Raw genomic sequence first — 23,372 nt, forward strand, 5'->3', positions numbered from 1 at the left:
GAGTTATCCGAGTTCGAGTTACCGGGATTGTACTCTACTTCGCTGTGACTTTTCTTGTGGCCCTTTTCCGATTTCATGCCAACGGAGCTCTTTTAAATTACATTCCTAATTTACGTAGCGGCAATGGAAATCGAGAGGCCTTGATAGAGGATTTCTTCTGTCTTGGATTTTTTTAGCTGCTGGGAAGTGCTCTCATTTCTGCTGGTATATCATGGCACCTCAAAAGGATCCTCAGAAGTCGTGGACTACGCAGGAGAAGTATCCGTTCAAGTATCAAGAGAGTCGTGGATGCTGTAGAGCAAGAATTACAATGCAACCTGATGTCTTTGAAATGCTACAAAGGCACTTAACACACGTTTACTCCTTTTTGAAGCCAATCATATAGCAAATACAAACTAAAAATCATAGGGAAAATGCACACCTCCTCCACTTCGTCCGCCATATTGTAACTTGCGGCGCGTTCTGTATTACCTCTCACCGGGCCCCTAGTGTTGGCGCGAACGCGAGAGTTATAAGTCGCGATCGAGAGTTATAAGTCGCGATCGAGAGTTATAAGTCGCGATCGAGAGTTATAAGTCGCGATCGAAAGTTTTAAGTCCCGATCGAGGGTTATAAGTTGCGATCGAGAGTTATAAGTTGCGATCGAGATTTATAAGACGCGATCGAGTCATAAGTCGCGATCGAGGGTTATAAGTCGCAATCGAGAGTTGTAAGTCGCGATAGCGAGTTATGTATTGCGATCGAGAGTTATGAGCTGCGATCGACAATAAATCAAAGACAAAAAAAGAAAGCTATGTTCATTTAATTAAGTTGCCAAAGCAAAATTTTTATGTCGCGATGAAAAATATCGAAATGTCACCCACAGACCACCGTATCAAAGACTATACAAGACTCTTAATTTAAAAATGAATAAAACATCACATGTTTTCCAAGACTGTTTATTTTAACAATCCAATTTCTAAGCACACAGAGCGGGTATTGTAATATAGATAGGACCCTGCACGCGCTCTGATTGGTCAGAAATCCATGTTATATTTATAATAAAGTTTCCATATAACGCGCGCTCTGATTGGCTGAAAGAGCGTGCTTTATCAGAGAACGGAGCACGGGTTGATGACGGTAAGTTGGCTTTCAAATTTTTGCTTCGGAAGTTTGACAAATTTGCCCCAAATTAAACATCGCCTGTGATTCAGACGCAATGGAAACGAACTGTTTGTCTGTAGTAAATATGGCTCACAGAGACCATTGTTAGCAACAGTAGTGTTAAAACTGTACTAAAAGAACAAGTTTTGCTAGATTCCCGCCGACAAAACACGTAGCGAAATAAACAAATTCTCAACCTAAACAGTGCTTCGATAAAAGAAATTATATTTGTTACGAAGGCAGAAATTATACTTAAGAAGTAAAACAACGACAGAAAACAACAACTGAACTGTCTCTGTTTACGATGAGAAGCTTTATTTTTGTAAAAATGCTCAATTGCTCAAACAATACTTACATGTAGTGCAGTAACGCTCGTTCTCCGGTCATCTCAGCGAAGTGAACCTTCGAGTGGTCAGTGCAAAGCTTGCTCTGATATTCTCTTCTGTGCTCGGAGTAGAACCCGTGGGAGCCGTTTAGTCTTTCTAACTTTTACGCTAGTTCGGGCAATCTTGCTGCACGCGGCTACAAGCCGTAAATAACTGTAGCTCCTTTCAAATTCAACTCGGCATTTTGCATTTTCATCCGCAAGCTTTGAGCTCCGCGTTTCGTAATTTCCACTGGAAAAGTGCACGTTTTCATGGGCCACAATACGGCCGGATTCCTCTGGACTACTTGACAAGCCTTCACCTGCTTTTAGATCCGTATTTAAAAATTAACTTAAAAGCGAATTTCGAAGGCATCGTTCTTCTCTGGAAAGCCACTCAAACTACTCGAAACTGACAGTTTAGCCAGTCCAGGTTGTGACTGACAGCTGTCGTTTCGTTAGCCAATCAAATTATTTGAACAATTCTAACAAAGATTGTGATTGGCTTATTTTAGCGTGCTTTATCAGAGAACAGTGCACGGCTGACGCCACTTTTGCTCGTTTGGAAAATAAAGTTTGGTTCGAAAATTCAGCCCAATGCGTGGGGAAATTATCGGATTCTTTATCATAAAACAAATAAAGAAGCCTCGACTGTGCTCTGTTCTGTTGTAAAGCACTTAGGAAGCGGTAGAGCACTCAAGAAGTAGGGAAAAACACTGGACTACGTCTCGTGTTTTCCCCTACACTTCTTTCGTGCTCTACCGCTTCCTGCGTGCTTTGCAACAGAACAGAGCACAGTCGAGGCTTCTTTAACACAGTAAAAGTGTGTTTTATTGTTTTTTTCCACATTACCTCTATATCATAAAGCAAATGAAGAAGCCTAAGTCGTGTATTACACCGCGATAAAATACTCCGGACATTTGAGAACACGAAGGAAATGTAGAAAACACACTCCTGCGGCTCGTTTTTTGTACATTTCCCTCGTGTTCTCAAATGCCCTTCGTGTTTTATCACAATGTAATACGCGGCTTAGGCTTCTTTATTTGTTAATTATAGACTCTCTTACACAAACAGAATCTTCCTCATTTCACAATTAGATATTTTTGGCTAGATCACTAAGCACGTTGGGTGCATGTCATTTGGGAGTCTGGAAATCGAATTTGATATTCAAAGAATTACTTTTTGCTCATGGATTTTAGTTTTAATGAAAAGTATCTCCATTTTCACACACGTTTTGTGACTTTCCGCACACATACCAGCGTTTACTGCCTTGTTAAACGATCCTTTCTATTTCGATTACACTAGAGAGATATTTTACCACGGGTAAAAAGATTGTTGGGTCGCTTTGCCCATTTTAAAACGTTGCGATAGTAATATCTGCAGGTTATTTTGGCCATAAAACAGACCGATTTTAAAATTATTTGAACGAGGGAAGGTTTCGTTTCATGAGTGAAACGAAAGAGGAGGCAGCGTGGCCGAGTGGTTTAGGGCGCTTGTGTTGTAATCCCGAGGTCTCGGCTTCAGGGCACAGCGGGATTTGTTTCCCGGTAGTCACGCTTTATAAATAGCCAACTGGTCTGCCTCCCTCCAGTTGGGATTTTTGACTATGTTACGTTTATTTGAAATATTTGTTTCCTTTGTTTCAGTGCCATGCCTGTAAACTAGCCAAGCTTAGTACTTGTATAGCTAAGTGCATGACCACTATAAATAATATTTACATTTTTACATTTTTTTTAACATCTACTTTTTTGGATAATTTCACACGAGCCCCACTTCCTTAGTGTCTCATCGTATTTAAGAAAGTCAGGAAACCCGAAGCAAAATCCCAGGAACAACACTCGACAAGTTAAGAGATTGTTAAAGAGCCTATAAGGAGGTCGGTTCCTTGCTGTTGTAGCTGGGAAAGCACTGGCAAAGATATTAATACCATTTGCCTTGGCTGACAGGTTTTCTTATGCGCCTCCCCAAGTCCGGATTTTAATTCTGTTTACTTGGGCGTTCGTTTAATTAATAATATAGCGGAGTGAATCATGTCCTTCAGTATCGTGCTATGTTACCTGGCCTCCTACTCTGTTCAGTTCAAATTTCGGTGGTATGCGAAATCTTGTTTTCGAGGTTTCATCGACAGCAGCACAGTTGATAGAATTTTTTAAGCTGAGTAAGCACTGGACATAAGTGTTTAACTGGGGGATAAGGTAAATCCGTTTGCTGCAGACTGTGAGGGCTTCGGCGATGCTCAGAACATGAAACAAGTTTTACCAGCCGCAGAAGTTCGGTTTGGCGGTTTCTCGGGTGTTTTTAGCCCATTAGCAGAGCTTGATCTCGACTGACAACTCGGGCAACAACTTAATGAGGTCTAGGATGATGCACAACAGGCGAATTTAATTGTGTCCTTCACTGCTTGCCTCACGTCTTTGATCTTCCAACAGTAAAGTATCGGGTTCAGAGATGAGTTTAAGAAGAGAAAAGAAAATGTTACGTCTATAGCTCTGCCTAGGTCTACATGTAGTATATCATGAAACGATAAAATATTGAAAACAGAGTGGGGAAGATAACAAATGAGTAATGCCAACTGTACCCATGCTATGCTGGAAACCGTCTTCTTGTATCGCGCTATATTCAGTGGAATTTCTCCTCCGTTTGGTGTTTGTCCTTGTCGTTGCTGGTTTTCTTGTAACTGAATTTGATGATGGCGGAGTCAGAGATAACTCTTGGTGTAAGAGATGATTGAGGTCAGGATACAAAGAATTATCAAAACCAAGAACACATTTAAAATAATGGAGTGAATTTTGTCTTCCCCAAACTGCACCCATGCAGCTAATGCGCTACTTAGCATCCAAACACAAATTATGAGCGCTCGTACTCGTCTTAATGTTACAACATGTCTGTATCTCAGCCCCATCATCAGAGCGAGAAGTCTGTCCAAACTTATTGCCGTTGAGGACAATATCGATACTGTCGCCAAAACAACAGTGGAAACATTAAAGATTGAGAACAGAACATCCCAGTTAATGTCTATATATGTGTTCAGAGAAAGGAAATAGATGGCATATAGTGGTTGTGAAATAAGGTCAACTCAAATATCGGTGACAGCCAAACATCGAAACAAGAGTTTCGTTGGAGGATAAATAGAAGTCACTTTATGAAGAGCGATTAGGATCAATGCATTGGTTAGTGATACTGTTATGGAGAGAAAAATGTTCAGGGCTGAGAGAAATACATACAGGCCATCTACTGACCCTGCAGATCTCGTGTAATTTCCATCGTTGGCAGTTATGTTAGCCATCGTTCTCTGTAGTTAGTAGTTGGTTCTTGAGTAGACAGCGCTTTAAGCTGTAAAGACTTGACTGAACTTCTTGTGGTTAGGCGGATGATTTTATATGTTTGTCACCGGATGATAAGGCTAGTTTCGTTTGTTATGGCTTATCAGATCTACTCTCTTTTCTTGCAGACTTGGTGGCATTTAAACAGGTGAAAATTGTTGTTTAGACTTTCAAATATCGCTCTTATTTGTCGGTTTTCTAAACGTTTTGTTAATTGAAATGGTCAGCTAGCGCAAGTTTTAAGTTGGTTGTTCCTTTTGGTAGAAAATGTCGCTTATCATTACTTCCTGCGCACTATTCGTCAGTCTGTTGTCTTTTGCAAAATTTGATGGCACTTCCGGCAGCGAAAGACACAACTGTCCCGCTTTATCTGCCAAACATGCTCTACCCCATAAATTTTTCCCCTAAATTTCTTGCATCCTGTTAACTTTTTACCCAAATATCCAGTATCCTGAAAACCCCTAATAGGGCCTCACTGATGAACTGATAAAGCTGATCAAGATACACAGATCATAATCTTTTAACTTGATACTGTCTATCGTTTTCTTTTTTCCTTTTTTTTTTTTTAATACACATGTGACTAATCCTGAAAAAACGCAAAGGCTCCCAGCCAAATTACTTTATCGGGATTTTTTTCATTGATTTAATATTTTAATTTAAATCCTCATTACGCTATGCATAGATTTTGTTTCATTTCTAAAAGGTCAGATTTTGAGAGAATTTCAAAATATTAAAAAATTCGTAATTTTCTGAAAAAAGCATGATTTCGAAAAAGGAATGCATAGCTATCTTGCCAACGTTGGCTTTGATCGAAAAAGGCTGGATTTAATGAAAAACCGCGTTTCCTTTAGCATTTAAAGAAACCGGAAGTGCGCCCGATATATATTGGAAGTTACCCTATCAGTGCGTGCGCAGTTTACACTACTAGCGCACTTCGGTAAGATCAAACAAAGCCACACGGAGTTAGTTTTTCTCTCTCTATTGCTCTTGTCTTTCTGTCTTTTTCTTATTTTGTCTCTGCTTGTACTTTTTTTACTTTGCATTTTGTGAAACACAAAGAAAAACATCTAAAACGTAAGCGAATTTGGAAGTTATATTGAGTTGTTTTTATTTTCCGCGCTCACGCTGACGTAAGTAATCGGAAGTGAAATTTCACCTCCTTAGCAACGCGCGCGAGCGGAAAATAAAACTAACTCAATAACTTCCAAATTCGCTTACATTTTAGATGTTTTTCTTTGTGTTTCACAAAATGCTAAGTAAAAAAAGTAATTTGCCTGGGAGCCTTTGCGTTTTTTCGGTATTAGTCACATGACCATGGGCGTGGCCTGATGACGTCATCACTAGTGTTACTAATCATGAAAAAGTTAAAACACATGAAATAACTCTGAACTAACTAAAAATGATCAGATTATATGAGAATAAATTTTCCTTAGCAACGGCTCGAAAAGATCAGTTAATGGGCCCTTAAACTTCTTCTTCTAACATTTTACAGTTTTAACTGCCCAAAATTTTATTGCATGTTTTTACAGGTGAGACATTGCTCTTTAAGCGGAGGGTAGTTTTGGGATCTCAAGTGATGTACTTTTGGCGATATTTTCCTTTAAACTTCGCCTTTTTTATGGCGCTTCATGAGTAGTCCGAAAGGGAAGAAATTTAAAATTCTGTAGAAAAATCAGGTGATGATCAAATTGCCAAAACAGCCTCTCAATGTAACAAGAAACATTTGCTTGTCTCGAATAAAGGGTTTTTACCCGGATTTAGATCGTTTTCTTTGTATGGCAAATTGTTAAAAATGTGCCCTAAAATGGCCGCTGAAAGCCCTCTCAGAGCGGCAAAACCAAGATGGTGGCCCCAGCGCTAAAATACGAATTGAATTGAACTGAAAGTTATATTTTTGTGAATCACTTATCTAGACCATTCATCTGAGAAAGTTTGAGGAATTTGATTTTTTCTGGTCCAAATGGCCATAGTTGAAAATTACAGAGGGCGCCTCTTAAGATCCAGCGGAGAAACTCGAGTGAAATGAACTCCGAAAATGTATTTTTACTTCAAATCCATCAAAGATTGTACGAGAAATAGAACATCACATGTCTCCCAGTCTGTTTATTTTGATAATCGAATTTTTTTTTAACACTCCCTGACTGAGCGGACATTTTAGCCTCACTTGTACAAATAGGATCTTCGTCATTTTACAAAAAAGGTGGCCGAACACAGTTTTCAAGAGCCTCTGCCTAATTCACCATTACTTTAAAGCTATTTATGCTTTGGCGCCCGTTTTTTGCAAGATTCAAGGTTAACCACAGAAGGGTTTATTCTCACATTTTGGCTAAGGTGAGTGCTGTTGCCATGGCAACGGGGCTGGTTAAAAACAAGGCATAAAAAATGGTTTTTGTTTATTTAAAAAAAATTCAGTCGTTAGATTTTTTTCATCATTTGCCCACTATGAATTGACATTAAATCCCTTCTGTCAACACTGTTCTAATAAAATTTTGACATAGGCGACTTTCGTAATTCGCCGTAAAGCGTTTTCACTGCATGTTCTGTATTATTAAAAATTCCCTATGTCAAAATTCAGATTTTTTGCGATAGATCATTCGCGTGGTTTCTGAATTATTTTTTTGCCAAATTTCTTGAAATTCTATCGACTGGATCGTTAGAAATCGGCAAGTTTCTGCAAAAGCAATCGGTCTCAATTTTTCGAGCAATTGCGCATGCGCTGCATTTAACTGGGTTCTTTCGGTAACAAAGAAAAAGCTGAGAATTGCTGGGTTCTTTGCGTCGTTACCTTTTCTAACATAGCTTTGTAATATAAGACTAAAGGCATCAATACACTGCGTTCAATAATGGAGAAAAATAGCACATATAGTGTGGGTGGTGAGTAAATAAAATGATCGCTCTATTGAAGGCACGTTTGTTTTTCAATCCTTGTGCACGCGCTGAATTGCATCAGCAAAAGCGTGCACGAAAACTGTGTTCGGCCACCTTAAACATTTTTCGTTAGATCGGTAAGCATGTTGGGTGCATGCCATTTGGGAGCCTGGAAATCGAATTTTATTTTCAAAAACCTTTTTTTTTAATGGCCTTTAGTCTCAATAAAATGAATCGCCAGTTTTACATCAGTACATTCTGTCACTTTTCGCTTTCATATCTGTGTTTACTGCATGTCTTGTTAAACGATCCTTCCTGTTTCTATTATATTAGAGAGATATCTTACCACGGCTGAAGACTTGCTTTGTCGCTCTGCCTCTTCTAAAACGTTGAGGTAGTCATGTAATATCTGCTTGTTATTTTGCCGGCCATCAGAGAGGCCGATTTTAAAATTCTTTGAGCGACAGATTGCAGTTTTGTTTTCAAGCAATGTTATATTATTTTGGATCGTTTCACGCAAACCCCACTTGCTTAATGTCTCGAACAGAAACAATTCAGCAAGCCTGAGGCGAAATCTTAGAAACAAATCACGTTCTTGAAACTTTAGAGTTTGTTAGAGAGCTTGAGGAGGTCGTTTCCTTGCTGTTGTAACTGAGATGCGGTGACAAAGATATTAACACCCTTCGCCGTGGCTTTCAGTTTTTCTTATGCGCGTCCCCAAGTCCGGGTTTTAATTCTGTTCACCTGGGCGTTCGTTTAATCAATAATATAGTGGAGTGAATCATGTCCTTCAGTATTGTGCCATGTTGACTGGCATCCTACTCCGCCGGTTTAGTTCAAATTTCGGTGGTGTGCGAAATCTTGTTTTCGAGGCTGCACAGTTAAAGACTTTGTTTAGACCGAGAAAGTACTGGGCATTAAGTGTTTAATAGGAGTAAGGTAATTACTGTAGACTGTGAAAGCTTCGGCGATCCTCAGGAATATGACACAAGCTCTATGATCCGCAGAAATTCTGTTTGCCGGTTTCTTGAGTGTTTTTAGCCGATCAGCAGAGCTGTGTCGCGACTAACAGATCAAGCAAGAACTTAATAAGGTCTAAACAAAGCAAGATTTCGAAAAAGGAATGCATAGCTATGTTTCCAACATTGGCTTTAATCGAAATTCGTCGAAAAAGGCTGGATTTCATGAAAAACTGCGTTTCCTTTAGCATTTAAAGAAACCGGAAGTGCGCCCGATAGATATTGGAAGTTACCCTATCAGCGCGTGCACAATTTACACTACCAGCGCACTTCGGTAAGATCATACAAAGCCACACGGAGTTAGTTTTTCTCTTTCTGTTACTCTTGTTTATCTGTCTTTCCCTTATTTTGTCTTTGCTTGTACTTTGTTTTTGCTTTGTATTTTGTGAAACACAAAGAAAAACTTCTAAAATGTAAGCGAATTTGCAAGTTTTTGTGTTGTTATTATTTTCCGCGCTCAGGCTGACGTAAGTAACCGGAAGTGAAATTTCACCTCCTTAGCAACGCGCGCGAGCGCACGCATGAATCGGTTAATGGACCCTTAACGTGGAGGGGTGATAGAAAATGACTTCTTAGGGAATATTTACGCTCGCGCGCAGCGCGCGAATGGTCGAGGCTCGCAGATTGCCCAGCGGTTAAACAATTTGGCGCAAGAACTTACAACTCTCCAAGATGGCGGACGACGTGGTAGTAGAAACTGAGAGGAAATCCTGTGCGTTTTTCTTAAAGCGAAAAAACCGCTTTTGTAGAATGACAGTTGGAGAAGGGAAAAAATATTGCGGCGAACATATGATTGTTGCAGGTGAATCTGAAGTAAGTGCTTGTTCTTTGAAATTAAGGAATCTAGATCATTATTATTTCACGTGTATACCTCAAATCACTTTAGATCACTTACAATATTTCATACGTCGTAGCTCATTTTCTAACGTCGGCAGGGATCTTTTGTAGAACGCCGAACGCTGAATGCAAAATTTATTATTTGACGGAAAAATGTCTTTCTCGTTGTGTCAGCCAAACTTGGATGTTTTACAGTGGTAATGGTGTGCATTAAAGTAAATTTCAAGGGGTATAATGCTTTTGGCTTTGAAATTAATAAATTTCTTCATAGACATGTGATTAAAACTGAAATAATTCATTTAAATGTATGTGCCTTGTTTTAGGTAGGAGGGTTCTGAAGACTCAGTGTTGGTTACTGAGAATAATTCTCCACCTTGCTTCAATGTCTTCAAGTTGTCAGAAGAACCTTGCTCTTCCTTGCTGTTTATTACCGTGAAATTTTCAGTGCTGGCTGTTTTTGTTTGGGGGCAGGGTGGTGGGGTTGGGATAGGGGACTAGTGAAAATGACTCTTGGGCTTATACATTTCCCTACTTACAGCTTGCCTAGAGGGTAAGCTGTAGAACTGATTTTCTTTAATGGGCTATTTATAACATGTTCTCTCCATTTCCCAAAGTCATATATTGGTAGCTCTGGCTATATGTTTTAACTTTTGCTAAAGATCTATCCAATGAGGAGGTAACAAGAACTTTATGTTTAGATTTCACTGGTTAAATAGAAAACTTTTCCATTCCATTCATCTGTCTTTTCTGACAGGCTGATGGTCGAAAAAGGATTACCTGCCCTTTGGATAAGAAACAGTAAGATCATCGTTATTTAGACATGATTGATCATCGTAGTTATACACACAACTTAAGCAGTTCGAATATATGATATTTCATATATTCACTTGTATTCTTCACCATCTACCTGTATATTACGAACTCACAATGTGACCAGCTCCCAGTTGGCTTGATAGCTCAGTTGGTAGAGCACTGCACCGGTATCGCCTGAATTGTGTTTTGGGCTTTAATTTCACAACTGCTTAAGTTGGGTGTGTAACTGCAATGATCAATCATGTCTAAATATCTTTCTCCGCAGTTTAAATATATGATATTATATATATTCACTTGTCTTCTGCACCATCTATGGGTATATTACGTTACGAACTTACAATGTGACCAGCTCCCAGTTAGCTTGATAGCTCAGTTGGTAGAGCACTGCACCATTATCGCAGAGGTCATGGGTTCTAATCCCATTCAGGCTTAATAATTTTACAGCTGCTTAAGTTTTGTGTGTAGTCTGAGCACTATTGGGTTTGCTTTATCTGTGGCTGGAGGACAAAGTGGGGCGAGTTTTTTTTCCAGCCAATTGCTTAGCATAGTAATGCAAAACCAAATCACATAATTTTATGAACATTTGTGTGAAACCACTCTTATTGATTGGAAATAATCATAAGGTTTCTTGGGTGTTTTAAGAGACTGCTGTGTTCAGGATTAAGTTTGCTTTAGAGTTGTTTTAAATGTATTGTGCTTGCTTAGGGTTGTTCCTTTTTGAATCATTCTAGCACAGTATTTGAAGACCAACTTGAAAAGCATCTAAAGAAGTGCAATCAAACAAAAAAGACTCGAGTGGTAAGGTTGTGAGTAAACATAAAATTATTGATCAGTATGCATGTATGTAGATTTGTAGTACATGTACATTGTATCTGTAAATGATGTGCTGGTTTTTTTGATGATAGATTAGCACATATCAGTACCATTCTAGAGACTCTGGTTTTAGAAATCTCATGGTTAAAATTATTTTAAGCATGTACTTTTGGTTTGAGGGTTTGAAACTCGTCTGTGTTTATTTTCCTTTGTTTCAGATTTTGAGAACAGAGGAAAGTAGCAATTAGGCTACTGTAGCTTGAAAAATTTCAAAACAGAAATGAATTTTCCCATATCTGTTCCTCCATACCATGAAAATTCCTTATCAAACTGGTTAAATGGATTTTTTTTTGAGCTTAGAAGATAAAAAATGGATAGCAGGTGCTCTTTATCTCTGAAAAATATATTAATCGACTGTTTTTACATGTTAGATGTATGTCTGGTAACAAAATAGTGAGCCTGGTGTGATGTTTTCTTTCATGCAGGTATACTTCAGTGCTAACATCAACTCTGGTATACCCAATTATAAGTTTTCTCCTGCTGAAAAGGTACTATTTGGGAATGTTTTTAGTGTGATGCTTTATCCTAAAAATTCAAAGATACCCTGCCTTCTCCCAAAAGAAACTTCCTGAAAATAAATATCCCAAAATTCAGTTCCAAAATTTAAAAAGTGAGCCCATGCATTTCTAATATTTAGAGTTAGCTCTCAAAACAATGTGGACAAATTATCCTCATTTTACAAAGCATTAATTTTTATGCATATATGCTTTTGTTACATCATTTAGAGAGTTAACACATATACCTGCACTTGACCTAGCAAATTGAATATACATGTAAGACTTCTGATGCTTTGGTGACACTCATGTCTACTACCTTGCTGGAATTCCTTATTGAAGTCTTGCCTGAAGGTGTCATGGTAGAGGGATTGACAGTGTTTGGAAATCACACTCTTATGCTGGCGCTTTGAAAGAAAATCCCATCAACCTATACATTTTCTGAAAGCTTAAGAGTTACAGAATACAACCGTATCTTTGGAATTTTTCAAAAGGTTATTGCCACGGTAATATTAAAAGAAATACCCAGAAACACTGCTTCGCTTAAACTGGTTTGCTTCTGCGGGTGAATTATTGGAGTGGCGCGATTAACATCGGAAATGTTTTCTCACTCATCACCCTCAAAAATGGTGTCGGCGATTTTCCAGATGTGGTTTGGTGTTTTTTCTACACCCTCCTAAAGTTTGATATTTTCAATGCGGACGTTTCCTTCCACTAAAGAGGCCATAACTTTGAAACGGAAGCGAAATTAAACAAAGCCCGACACCCTTTTTCGAAGGAGGTATTCTGGTACATACCTGCCAATTTACAGCCAATTCCATCGGAAGACGCGTGTAAATGAATTAAAAATGTTCATCCTTATATGCAGTTTTATTTTATTGAGACAAAGAAGAAAAACCTTTTATGAGATTGGTATGATTAGGTGTTGAAAATCCCCTCCGCACTGACAGATGTTGGTATAGGTCAGGTTCCCACAACAATGGCTTATGACAACTTGAAAGAAACAGACATCTGCAATTCTGGCGTGGAAACCCATCGCAGTGAAATCGTCCAAGAAGCGACAAACTACCAAGAGCTTTATACAGGTTTGTGTTTAAACTGCTGTGATTTCTTTTACTTAGAAGATTTTGTTGGTGGCATTGGTATTATGTTGCTCAAGTTTAGGCTTCTTCGTTCTCCAGACACTTTTTGAAACCCAAAAAGAGGAAATCTCGAAGTCTGCATTGTCTACATCTACATCTGCACTTGACTCTCTTGTTGTGGAAGTTTTGGAATCACGTCTGTTCTCCAGCAATTTCGTGCGACTAGCTCTTGTTGTATTTTGTCCTTCAGCTTTACTGGTGGGACTAGTGTCCTTGAGTTCCTTCAACCATTCTTCTTGGATACAGTGCGACCCACGGTCGCTCAGAGCCAAAGATCTTGTTCGACGCTGAACCTGTGGGTTCCACCAGATTTTCGCCTCTTCGGCTTCTTCGAAGATGAAATTGGGCAAGGTGTTTTCTTGCGTTTTCGTCCTGACATAAAGAAAAGTTGACAAGAATGAAAGCTAACTTGCAATGAAACAACCAGATTGAGAACAGTTCGCGTGCACGAATGAAATATCACACCACAATTTGCATTACATGTGACAACTGGTGGTGAATTTTAACTAGACAGGTTAATGAGATACAAAAAAAGCTTTTTTTCTCCATTCTTTTTGCAAAATATTTATCTCAGTCTTCTTGAAAAGCAAAAAAGATTTGTTGCATTCTTTGTAAAAATCCACCTACCATGATACCTGAAGTCAAAAATTATCTGGAATCTTCTCAGATCATGATGTCAGATTTTCAGATTTGTTTGCTTAGTAAGCATGTAAATTCAGAATGGTCATGCCAAATTTGTTGATTTGAAGACAAAACACCTTCAGATTTTCTTGGACAATCTGCAAAATGTTTAGAAGCATTTCTGACCTCAAGACAATTTTTGAAAAACCTCTGGAAATCATCAGAAATCTTCTAACAGTCATCCAAAAGTGAAACAGTGGTGAGGGTTAGGGAGTGCTACATGTAGCCTCGCTCTAATGTGATCCAGGATCAAATCCTGGACCTGCATCATATGTGGGTTGGTTCTTGTCCTTGCCCTGAGGGTTTTGAACTCTGGGTTCTCCAGTTTCCCTCCTGGCTCAAAAACCAACATTTTGTTTGGGTTTGTGTCAATTCTAGTAAGCCTTGTAGTGTGGCTAGAAGCTTTACATGTTAATAAAGCTATTTTATCATTATTATTGTAGCTATTTATCAAACAATTCTGTGTTAAGATTTTTAAATTGATATTCAAAGTTATAAATCTCTTTAAGACATAAAAGGACCTAGAGAGTTAATAAATAAATATTATGACATTTTATTTATCTTTAGGTTTCGTTAAATTCTGTGTCTCAGAAGAAAGTTTCAAAGTTGATTGACAAAGTAAAGGAATATTCCAAAGGTACATGTTCATAAATGTACTAAGCAGTTGCAGAATTTGTAAATCTGAGGAATGTCGTGTGTGTGTAAATGTATTATATATTGTTATATTTACTGCCCAAATTTGGGTATAATTATTATGCTGACGTTAACTCGTTTTAGGAAGGCTAAAATGACTTGCTTTTGTTTACATTATCTGATGATTATCATAAGTCCTTTTGGAACTGCATTATGTAGTTTGCTTTTATTGTCATGTTGTACATTGCCATCTTTATTGTAAGGGCACTGTCAATAGTTTCTGTTCATAAGTTGATGTTGTTAAATAGTTTATTGTAATATTGTAAATTCTTTGTGTTCAATGCAGTTCAGGGTCCAAAACTCACAGAGGAAGTACTGTCTCACTGTGCATTTCAAAAGGAGCTTTCAGAAATGCAGGGTAAACCAACCATCTTGAAGCATTTAAAACAGCAGGTATCAATTTTTTGTTCTTGTTACTTTTGGTATATCTATTCTAAGGCACAATCTGTGTAACATCATTTTAACCACTGGGTAATCTACATGTACATGGTCAGATTCCATGTTTTGTTTTCGTTACATTCTACCTGTAGAACGTATCTGATCATTTTGCACCAGTATTCTTGGAGTCCCTACTGTTTGGACAGCTTTCTTTCCACGTCACAGTGTGAAACTTCCTTATTGTCTAATCCAGTCCAATCATACATATGTACATGTGTGATGTTTGTACTAATAGGCCATGCTCAATACATTTCATTAAGTCTTTCTGACAAACTTTTACATTATTTTGGTCTTGCTTTCTTTCTATCAATCCTCTACCAAAGAATTACCAGCCAAAAGGAATAAAAAAAAATTTGACATTTTAGGCAGAAATTCATGGATTCATGCTAGAATTATTTATTAGGTTTTGCACATAATTATATACACTTACTTGGCTTGGTCTTGTGACTCCTCCCATCCCAGAACACAGAATAAAGAAAGTCTGATATTGCACATGCTATCTGAATCTTATTGTTGACCTTCTTTATTGGAAATACGTGTAATACTATGTTATGTGGGTATAACATTTTATTTTCTCTTCAGGCTTCTCTTATTGGTCATATGGACAAGCTACATCTTTTAAAACAAAGTACAATATTTATGGAGTTTGGAGCAGGGAGAGGTAAGGGTGTCAATTGTCGTAAACTAGGTTTTGGTCTTACATGTACATAAATGTAGGTGTTGGTCATAGGTTTGGATCTTAGGTCATAGTTCTGATCCTTCGGATCATTTTGTCAGTTCAGAAATGTTGGTGGCTGCTGCTTCACCCTTTGGCAAGGCACAATCATGCTATTTTCACCTCTCGTGTTTAGTGTAAAAGCTGTTTTACCTGTAGCCATTAGACATGTACATGGTAGTTTAATTGTTAGTGACTGCAAAAGAAACACATTGAGGTATCACTGTATGGCAGTTAATTTAAAAAATTATAAATCCATGTATACTAAATATTATTGTAGGGAAATTGTCTCATTGGCTTCAATTGGCACTGGGGAATTCTGCAAAAGATGTAGACTATCTCCTTATTGACAGAGCAAGTAACAGGTATAAGGTATGTAGAGTGACATCACTCAGGGTTTTCAATTAGTTTTGAAATAGCCATCTGAGCTAACTAAAGTAGGCGGCAAACTAATGAATTTTTTTAATAATTTGAGTGAAAATACAGACAAAGTAGGCAGTGGTAAGGGGTAAATTCTGACAAAGTAGGCATTGATTTTCACTGGTTGCTGGCTTCTAATGAAACCCCTGATCACTATGTGTTGAATGTTGTCCTTCAGTATCATGTTGGATAATCTAGAGTCCTTTTGAGTGAGGACTTAAAATTCTACTGTTCTTGATAACTATGATCAAGTCACTGTTCAGCTGAGCTTTCGCCAATTAGTGGCATCCTCAGGGATAGAAAATATTCCACTGTGCAACTATATAATATAGGGGTAATGAGGTGTGATGTAATGACAAACAATGCTGATGAAGAGAGTGACACATTAGTATAGTGTGAGATAATGTCACTATCTTTATTCCATGCCATGATAAATACAAAGGTTGTCCAGTACCTCTGCACTGTGAGTAATGGTCAGGGATGTAAGGTCTCATTCATTACAGTCATTCAGCCTGTGAACTTTACACCTGGTCCATAAAGAGGTGGCAAAATAATTTGTAAGATGAAAATGAAAAAGTGAAGAATTGTTGTTGTTCAACAGCAATTGATATTAGTAGTAATTGATTACATGTATGTTGGTAATTGATGAAAATTGATCACAAACATTTTTGTGATTTAGACATGGTCTTAATAAAGCATTGAAGACAGATAAAGCATTTACAATAAATTTATTAACCATAACAATCACTTTTCAAGGAAAAGGGGACTGCAGTTGTCTTACTCAGTGAATTTGTTGTTTATTTAAGTATGATCGTTATCACAGAGGTGGAGATCAAGGACCATCCTTCCAGCGATTAAATTTGGATATTGAACACCTTGATTTAAGTGAGTGCAACATTTTATTTCAAATTACTTGTTATCCTCTTGTGATATCTACTTTGTGTCTTTTGATCCTCTATGTATGTACTTGTGATTTCCTTGGTAACAGTTTTGCCTAGACATGTTCTGTATTATGTATATCTGTACAGAACACTGTACACATGTACATAACAAGTTTCTCAAGGCCCATAATCTTCCAGGATTTTTTTTCAGGACTTTTTGCGATGCTATACATTTTAGTTAATTCCATCATGTAAACTACATGTACTATCAATGGACAGTCATTAACAATTGAAGAATGAACACTTCAGGGTTATGAATGATGTGCTCACTGTTTTGTCAACTGTTTTTTAAATTAAGTTATCAAATATCACAGACAGTGTTCCATGGCAGTTGAAAATATGACATTTAGTGGAGTATATATGATAATTTTCAAGGTGCTTGGAAATGCAAGGAGACACTTTTTCCAGTCTTTGAAATATCTTCTAGTTGAAACTAAAACTAAGGAGAAAACAGGGAAATAAAATTGTGAAAATCTATGCTAATTAAGATCAGATATCCAAACACCATTACTATCATGATTTCCTTTCTTAAGACGTGATAAACTATTAATGTGTATGAGAACAGATGGGAAGGGAGGTTGGTGGGTGGGATGTGTGATGAAGCACTGCTTCTCATGTTTGATGTATATGTGGGAATTAAGGTGCAATTTTGTATAGCAATCACTCTGGAGTAGTTTGAAATGCTTTGGGAAACTGGTGCTTTACATTGTTACCAAGACTGCAGTGGTTGTAGCATTTGTCAGTAAATCAGTCCTTTTTAGTGAGGTTGAAGAGACAAAGTGATATGATAATGCTTGTCTCAGAGGTTTGCGGTTGTGTTTCAGGTAAGGTGCCGTGTATTGAAAACAGTAAGCATCAAATTGTTGCTCTCAGCAAACATCTTTGTGGGGCTGCTACAGGTGAGTTATGGCAGTTTATATAATTTGTGTGGTCCAGAAAATTGCCATACCCCTTCCATGGAAGGTTCAAGTTTGACCTCCTGCTCCCCTGTAAATTTTAGTTTAGCTTCATACTTTCCTTTATAATTTTGGCCGAGCTCTGGATTGAGCTCTCTTGGTTTGAGCCCTGGCCTAGGTCATTGCATTGTGTTCTTGAACAAGACACTTTACTCTCACAGTGCCTCTCTCCACCCAGGTGTATAAATGGGTACTGACAAAGTTAATGCTGGGGGTAACCCTGCAATGGACTAGAATGCCATCCAGGGGTGGGAAGAACTACCGTTAGTCACTTCTTGCTGCGTAAACGGGGATAAACTCTGGCAGTATGGGCCGCTCGACTGGCATGATGCATACTTAAGCTTTTCTTTTTAGACTTGACTCTAAGATGCTTGATGGAAACGCTAAATAATTCGGGAGAGAGATCAGGTCAACACACAATTGCGGAAAAGGGCACAGATGATAGGTTGGTGTTGTTAAGTGTTACATGTGACTCAGAACTGGGTTTTTGGTACATATAATAACCATAGTGATTGCTGGTAATGCATTATCCAGGTTATGACAAGTAAACCAAGCAAGACAGGCTTGGAAACCCAATAACACGAACTTTATGTCTTCAAGTCGGCCTGTATTGTAATTCATTTTCATTAATCACTCTCACTTCCTTACTGGTTTCTCTCATTTGATCAGCAAAACTTCAAAGCCATAAAAACTGTTAGGTATTAAGCATCTCCAAATCATTTTGAGCATAAACTGGTCTTGCATAATGAAAACACCCCCCTCTCCCTCCTCCGGAAGGGATGCTAAGCAACAACAACTTTATTTGTACCCAGCAATCACAGGTTCTTCCCAAAATTTTCTTCTACACTATACAGCGGCCTTAGTGGTTTCTTATCGAATATTTTGATGCATAAATCTATACTCTAAACTTGAAATTGTTATTAGAAATGGAAAATTATATTCTTTTCATCTTAATAACATACAGGGAAAACAAGAGGATGAAGTTATCTCCCAATAGCAGCCGAGTGGAAGGTGTGGTATTGGCCTTGTGTTGCCACCACTGTTGTTCTTGGCCTCAGTATGTTGGTCGGCCTTTTCTTCAGAATCTTGGCTTTACAGCAGAAGAATTCCATCTGCTATGTTGTCTTAGTAGCTGGGCGACCTGTGGTATAAGCCTCAAGAAACGACGCAAAGAATTTGCTGCACAACCTTATAATAACAGAGGTGACAATGCTTAGCAATGCTTAGCCTTAAAGTTTAGTGATGAAAGTTGGCCTCGAGGTTATATCAAATTGCTTTGGCTTACGCCATAGTTTTTGAACAGAGCAAGACTCTATGTCGAATACTGCAGACTAATGGCAGGATCATGAACAATTCGGACAGCCTGAAAAAAGATTGGAAACGTTGTGAGCTGCTTTTCAGACTCGGAAAACCATTTGGGCTGGGTCGCTCAAACCCTGATTAAGCTAACCCAGGGTTAGTGAGAATTTTGATTTCAGTTTTGTACCTTTTAGTGAGATTTTCTCTTTATTTTGTTTGGCCTTCAAATTTGGGTTTGAATACTCTTAAACTACGCAGAACATTAGCATTTAAAAAACATTTTTTTAAAAGAAAAATCAATATTATAATATTGTATTATATAATTGATATTATAACCGTTTTACCTTTAATCCTGAGTTAGCGCTAACTGGCTTTCGAACAACCCAGCCCTTGTCTGGATTACTTCGTTAAAGGAGCTACGTCACGGTTTGCGCATATTGAAAAGTTTAGCCTCAATTTTTCAAATTCGTTGTTTGTAATCCATGTTAATCCTCTCCATCCTTAGCCATCCTTGTTCCTTTATGATTTATCATTATGTCTTTGGTGTTTGTCTATCTTATTAAACTGTTATTTTCAGGTTTCCTACCATTTAAAGGTAATTTTGTGTGTGGCCAAAATAACTCAAAATACCGTGACTGAGCTGGTATTAATTCTTCAATACAGATGTTTTTCACTGCTTCTGTTTTGTGTAGTTTGAGATTATACAAACTCAAAACTGAAGGACAAGCCATAAAACAGAAAACCTTAACAAAAAGTCACAAAACTGAAATAGCATTACTCAACAATATTGCTAACGCATGAAACATCAGCTGTTTATAAGCTTCATTTTATAATATTTAGTTTCACATGTGAAGCTAATTGATTTTGAGGTTTGGAGTGTTGCTCCAAGTCTAATAAGCCACTTTCGATATATTAAAATTCAGCTTGATAGCGAGGCCTAGAGGACACAAACAAGAGAAATTAATAAACATGTCATTCAATTTCCTTTGTTTGTGTCCTCTAAACCTCACTGCCAAGCTGAATTTTAATATATCGAAAGTGGTCTATTGTATATGTAACATCTGCATCAAAGAAGAGATTTTCGTTCTAGGCGTGATTCTCATTTTGTTTTCTGTCTTGTGGTATATTACATCCTGGAATTGAAGACCAAAGAAAAATGATCGATTTTTTGTATTTGGGTACAGTATTTGCCCCACTGCTTGAATTTATGTTTAGTTTTTATCAATGTTTTGAGTCGATAACAAAGACAATGATAGTTGCGATAGTGATATTTGGTTTTTATCAATGTTTTCAGTCGATAACACGGACAGTGATAGTTGCGATAGTGATGGAAATGAGGGAAATATTTCAGAGGATAAAGGAAAGAGTCAGAGCGACGATGAAGACAGGTAACTGGCTTGAATTCCACTAGGGTACAGTTAGGTTCCATATCTGTCACGCTCTCTTGGGTCCTGTTCCCAAAGGTCATCCCTGAGAAGAGCCCAGGCTAATTTTCCTGAACAGCAGCTGGTAATCGAGCTAGGGCACACTGCACAGTGAGAAAAGCTAAGAGGAGATTTTAACCCATGAATTTAGCGATGCTGAACTTAGTGGCGCTGATGTGTAGTGCACAGAAGGACTTGGCTGTATACCAGCACTGTGTCTACAAGGTACATGTAGCTATTTGCCCGTCACCATGAGGCTTTATAGCTCAGTTGGTTACCAGCTGTTACCAGGTAGCGCTGCACGGGTTCAGATTCAGATTTCTAGTGCTTTTACAGTGTTGCCTATGCAGACAGCATGTATCGACATAATTTTTTTAGCTCGCTATGAACCAGTGGCTGTCCAAGGAAGGGATTGTTTTCTATAGTGTGATCAGCCGTGTTAAATTATATTTACCCAGGGTATTGTCTAACATCTGATGTGCCATGTGACTCTTTCAATCTTTTCATGTGTTATCAGTGAGTGAACGCGGAAGCAATGAACGGGTATAGTGGTGGACCGAAATTCACTGGCTTGGTTCCAGTAAACTTTGAAATAGCGCTTATTATATCTATGCACATTAATTTCTGCATAATTATTAGGAGACAGTCAACATTTCGTAACCATTGTTGTTCGCGTCGGAACTTTCAACACAGTATTTCTCGCTCCTCTCAATCGAAATAGACCTTCTTAAGTTTTAAATGGGCCACAATGTAGATAACCTACGAATGTTTAACCACCGGAAAGAGGACAATGAAAATCTCAAAATTAAAGTAGTGAATTAATCTAACATTCAGAAGAAATTTGCAGAGAAGGGTTAATAATTACGTACCAACAGCAGACTATAGCTTACAACATGCTGCTGTTTACCAATCCAAGTCGCATTCACAAGTGACCTGGCGCCTTCGATTTTAGGTCTGTTTGCGCTCACCGAATCTTTGTACTGAACAGATGGCACGATAATGTGGAAGATGGTTTAGTAGTCTGAGAGTAGTTTTGTATTTCTAACTACCTTACTAATACGTGATGTGCACTGATAATGCACCATTATTCGTTGACTAAGTTTAATGATTGCATGAACAATGCGCTTATTTCTCTTACTCATATACATCTAAGTCAGAGCGAAAATGTAGCTTTGCAATTAATCAGTTGCAAAAGGAAAATCGGTTGTGACTCAGCTGGTTCCTATTGCTTTCTACAATGTTCAACTGACGCAAATTTGCGTCCGCTTGTCACCGGTTGAATGGTGAAGTTCCATATCTTTGCACCATTCTTTGAGTTTGCTCTACTGTGCTCTTTGGCCAACGCGACTTTTAAGCGACTCCAAGGACTTTCCCGGGTTTTTCACCCTGGACTTGCATTTTCTTGAAGTTCTGATTGGTTTCTTGGACTATTTGGCCCACGCGTTTGACATTTTCCCCCGCTTCTCACCATTGACTTGCCTTTCCGTTGAGTTTTGATTGGTCTACTCTTCCATTTAGCTTACGCGACTTTTCCCATGCTTGTCACCCGTGACTTGGGTTTTCTTTAAGTTTTGATTGGTTTATAGTGTTCTTTGTCGGCAAAGCGATTGGTTTCTGTCTTGTTTTGGTTTGAGGCAGTCATGAGAAAGCCAGTCTAGGCCAATGGATGCCAAAAGAGAAGCCACAAAACTCTAAAACAATGTCGTTTTTCTTTCAGATGGTCGCATTACACCGTATCTGAGAGAGAAGAAATAGGTCGACAGTGTAAGCGGCTCATAGATGCTGGCCGTCTGTGGTATCTGGAGTCACATGATTTAAATGCTAGGCTCGCATTCTATGTCGACTCCACCGTTTCGCTGGAAAACGCTGTTCTTTTAGCGACTCCGAGGACTTAACTTTGTCGAAGAACAAAATAGATTACATAGAACTCCGCTTTAGAAAATGTATGTTGCGGAGGGGAACAATAACGTTATGTTTCTATGGGTGATGCAAGCATACTGGCCGTCACTGAACTGTCCGTTTGATCGTCCAGGATGGATGCCACCTCTCGGACCCCCGTCGGCCAAGAGGACTGGAACTTAGTTAGGACATGCCTTTATGCATAACCGGTTGGCTTTCACTGATTTGCTTGCGATTAGCTTCACTCTGGTTTGCGTGAAGTAGTAAAAGCAAATTATAATGTAAGTGTCAAGAGGTTGGTGATTCTGGTGGGTGGCATTTAATGCTCACTGTCCGTCCATAGCGCGCTAAATTTAAGTAGTTACTTGCTCGCCATTTTGAAAAGGTTGCTTTCATGCCCGTCCCTCTTCACTCACTCTTTGTTCCTCACCAGTCCATTTTCTAATTTTTTTTCCATTAAGGTTGCAAACGAATGTAAAATACCTTAACTTTACAAATGAAGTTCTCACTGTCTATAAGCTAAAAATGATAGTAAAAATAAAAATAAACATATTGACACGTGCCAGGATAACTAACTTCAGTTATAACAACTGTTTCCGATGTAGGCCCTGTGTAAATAAAATAAACTTTATGAAAGAAATAAACAAGAGAAACCTGTGACGATTGAACAGAAGACTAAGACCAAGGTCAAATACTGCCAATTAAGATCAGATATCCAGACACCGTCAAGGTCATGATTTCCTTGGTTTAAGCCTGAGAATTCTTGTTTGAAATCGGTAAAAGGATGACTAGAAGTGCTTTTCCACTGAGGAAGAGCGGGAGAAACTACTTAGTCATTGCTTCATTCATTCATTGCTTCTTTCTGAAAAGATTCGACATCATAGCTGACCCAGTGTGAGAATATTTGTCGCATAGTCACTCACGACCGCTGATTGGAGTGACAGTTGCTCTGGGCGAACACCTGATTCGTCTAAATATCATTATTAGACCAAAAGGCCATTTCGAGTTGCCTATTGCCTTTCTGTCAAAA

At 38.3% G+C, this 23,372-nt stretch overlaps 1 protein-coding gene, 1 non-coding gene and 1 pseudogene across 3 annotated transcripts; 2 read left to right on the forward strand and 1 right to left on the reverse strand.

Annotated features, from left to right (window-relative positions):
• Positions 1–3,863: 3,863 nt before the first annotated feature.
• LOC149108468 (5-hydroxytryptamine receptor 1D-like) lies at positions 3,864–4,849 on the reverse strand (annotated as a pseudogene).
• A 4,456-nt stretch (positions 4,850–9,305) lies between these two features.
• LOC110066742 (tRNA:m(4)X modification enzyme TRM13 homolog) lies at positions 9,306–22,995 on the forward strand. Of its 2 annotated transcripts, XM_089295449.1 has the most exons (14): positions 9,311–9,530; positions 10,309–10,352; positions 11,099–11,165; positions 11,666–11,728; positions 14,125–14,194; positions 14,537–14,643; positions 15,271–15,349; positions 15,684–15,775; positions 16,630–16,708; positions 17,589–17,663; positions 18,075–18,165; positions 18,685–18,923; positions 20,314–20,407; positions 22,161–22,995. In XM_089295449.1, the coding sequence occupies exons 1-14, from the start codon at positions 9,390–9,392 to the stop codon at positions 22,336–22,338; spliced, it is 1,419 nt and encodes a 472-aa protein (XP_089151575.1). In that variant the 5' UTR covers positions 9,311–9,389; the 3' UTR covers positions 22,339–22,995. The 2 variants fall into 2 exon arrangements, with proteins under 2 accessions (XP_089151576.1, XP_089151575.1); XM_089295450.1 differs by lacking the exon at positions 17,589–17,663 and having other exon boundaries at positions 9,306–9,530.
• Positions 10,726–10,798, forward strand: Trnan-auu (transfer RNA asparagine (anticodon AUU)). Its single transcript has one exon. It is a non-coding gene; the product is annotated as a tRNA-Asn (tRNA).
• Positions 22,996–23,372: the final 377 nt, after the last annotated feature.

The sequence above is a fragment of the Orbicella faveolata genome, unplaced genomic scaffold (genome assembly GCF_042242905.1).
Source record: "Orbicella faveolata isolate gen_17 unplaced genomic scaffold, um_ofav_v1 contig_26, whole genome shotgun sequence".
Taxonomy (NCBI): Eukaryota; Metazoa; Cnidaria; class Anthozoa; order Scleractinia; family Merulinidae; genus Orbicella; species Orbicella faveolata.

What these genes read in the sequence shown, in the direction of transcription:
- LOC110066742 (XM_089295449.1), top strand. Translation starts at nt 9,390, where the DNA reads ATGGCGGACGACGTGGTAGTAGAAACTGAGAGGAAATCCTGTGCGTTT. An exon ending in AGTTTTCTCCTGCTGAAAAG is followed by an intron (nt 11,729 to 14,124) that starts GTACTATTTGGG and finishes ATTTATCTTTAG; the next exon opens with GTTTCGTTAAATTCTGTGTC. An exon ending in TATTGAACACCTTGATTTAA is followed by an intron (nt 16,709 to 17,588) that starts GTGAGTGCAACA and finishes GTTGTGTTTCAG; the next exon opens with GTAAGGTGCCGTGTATTGAA.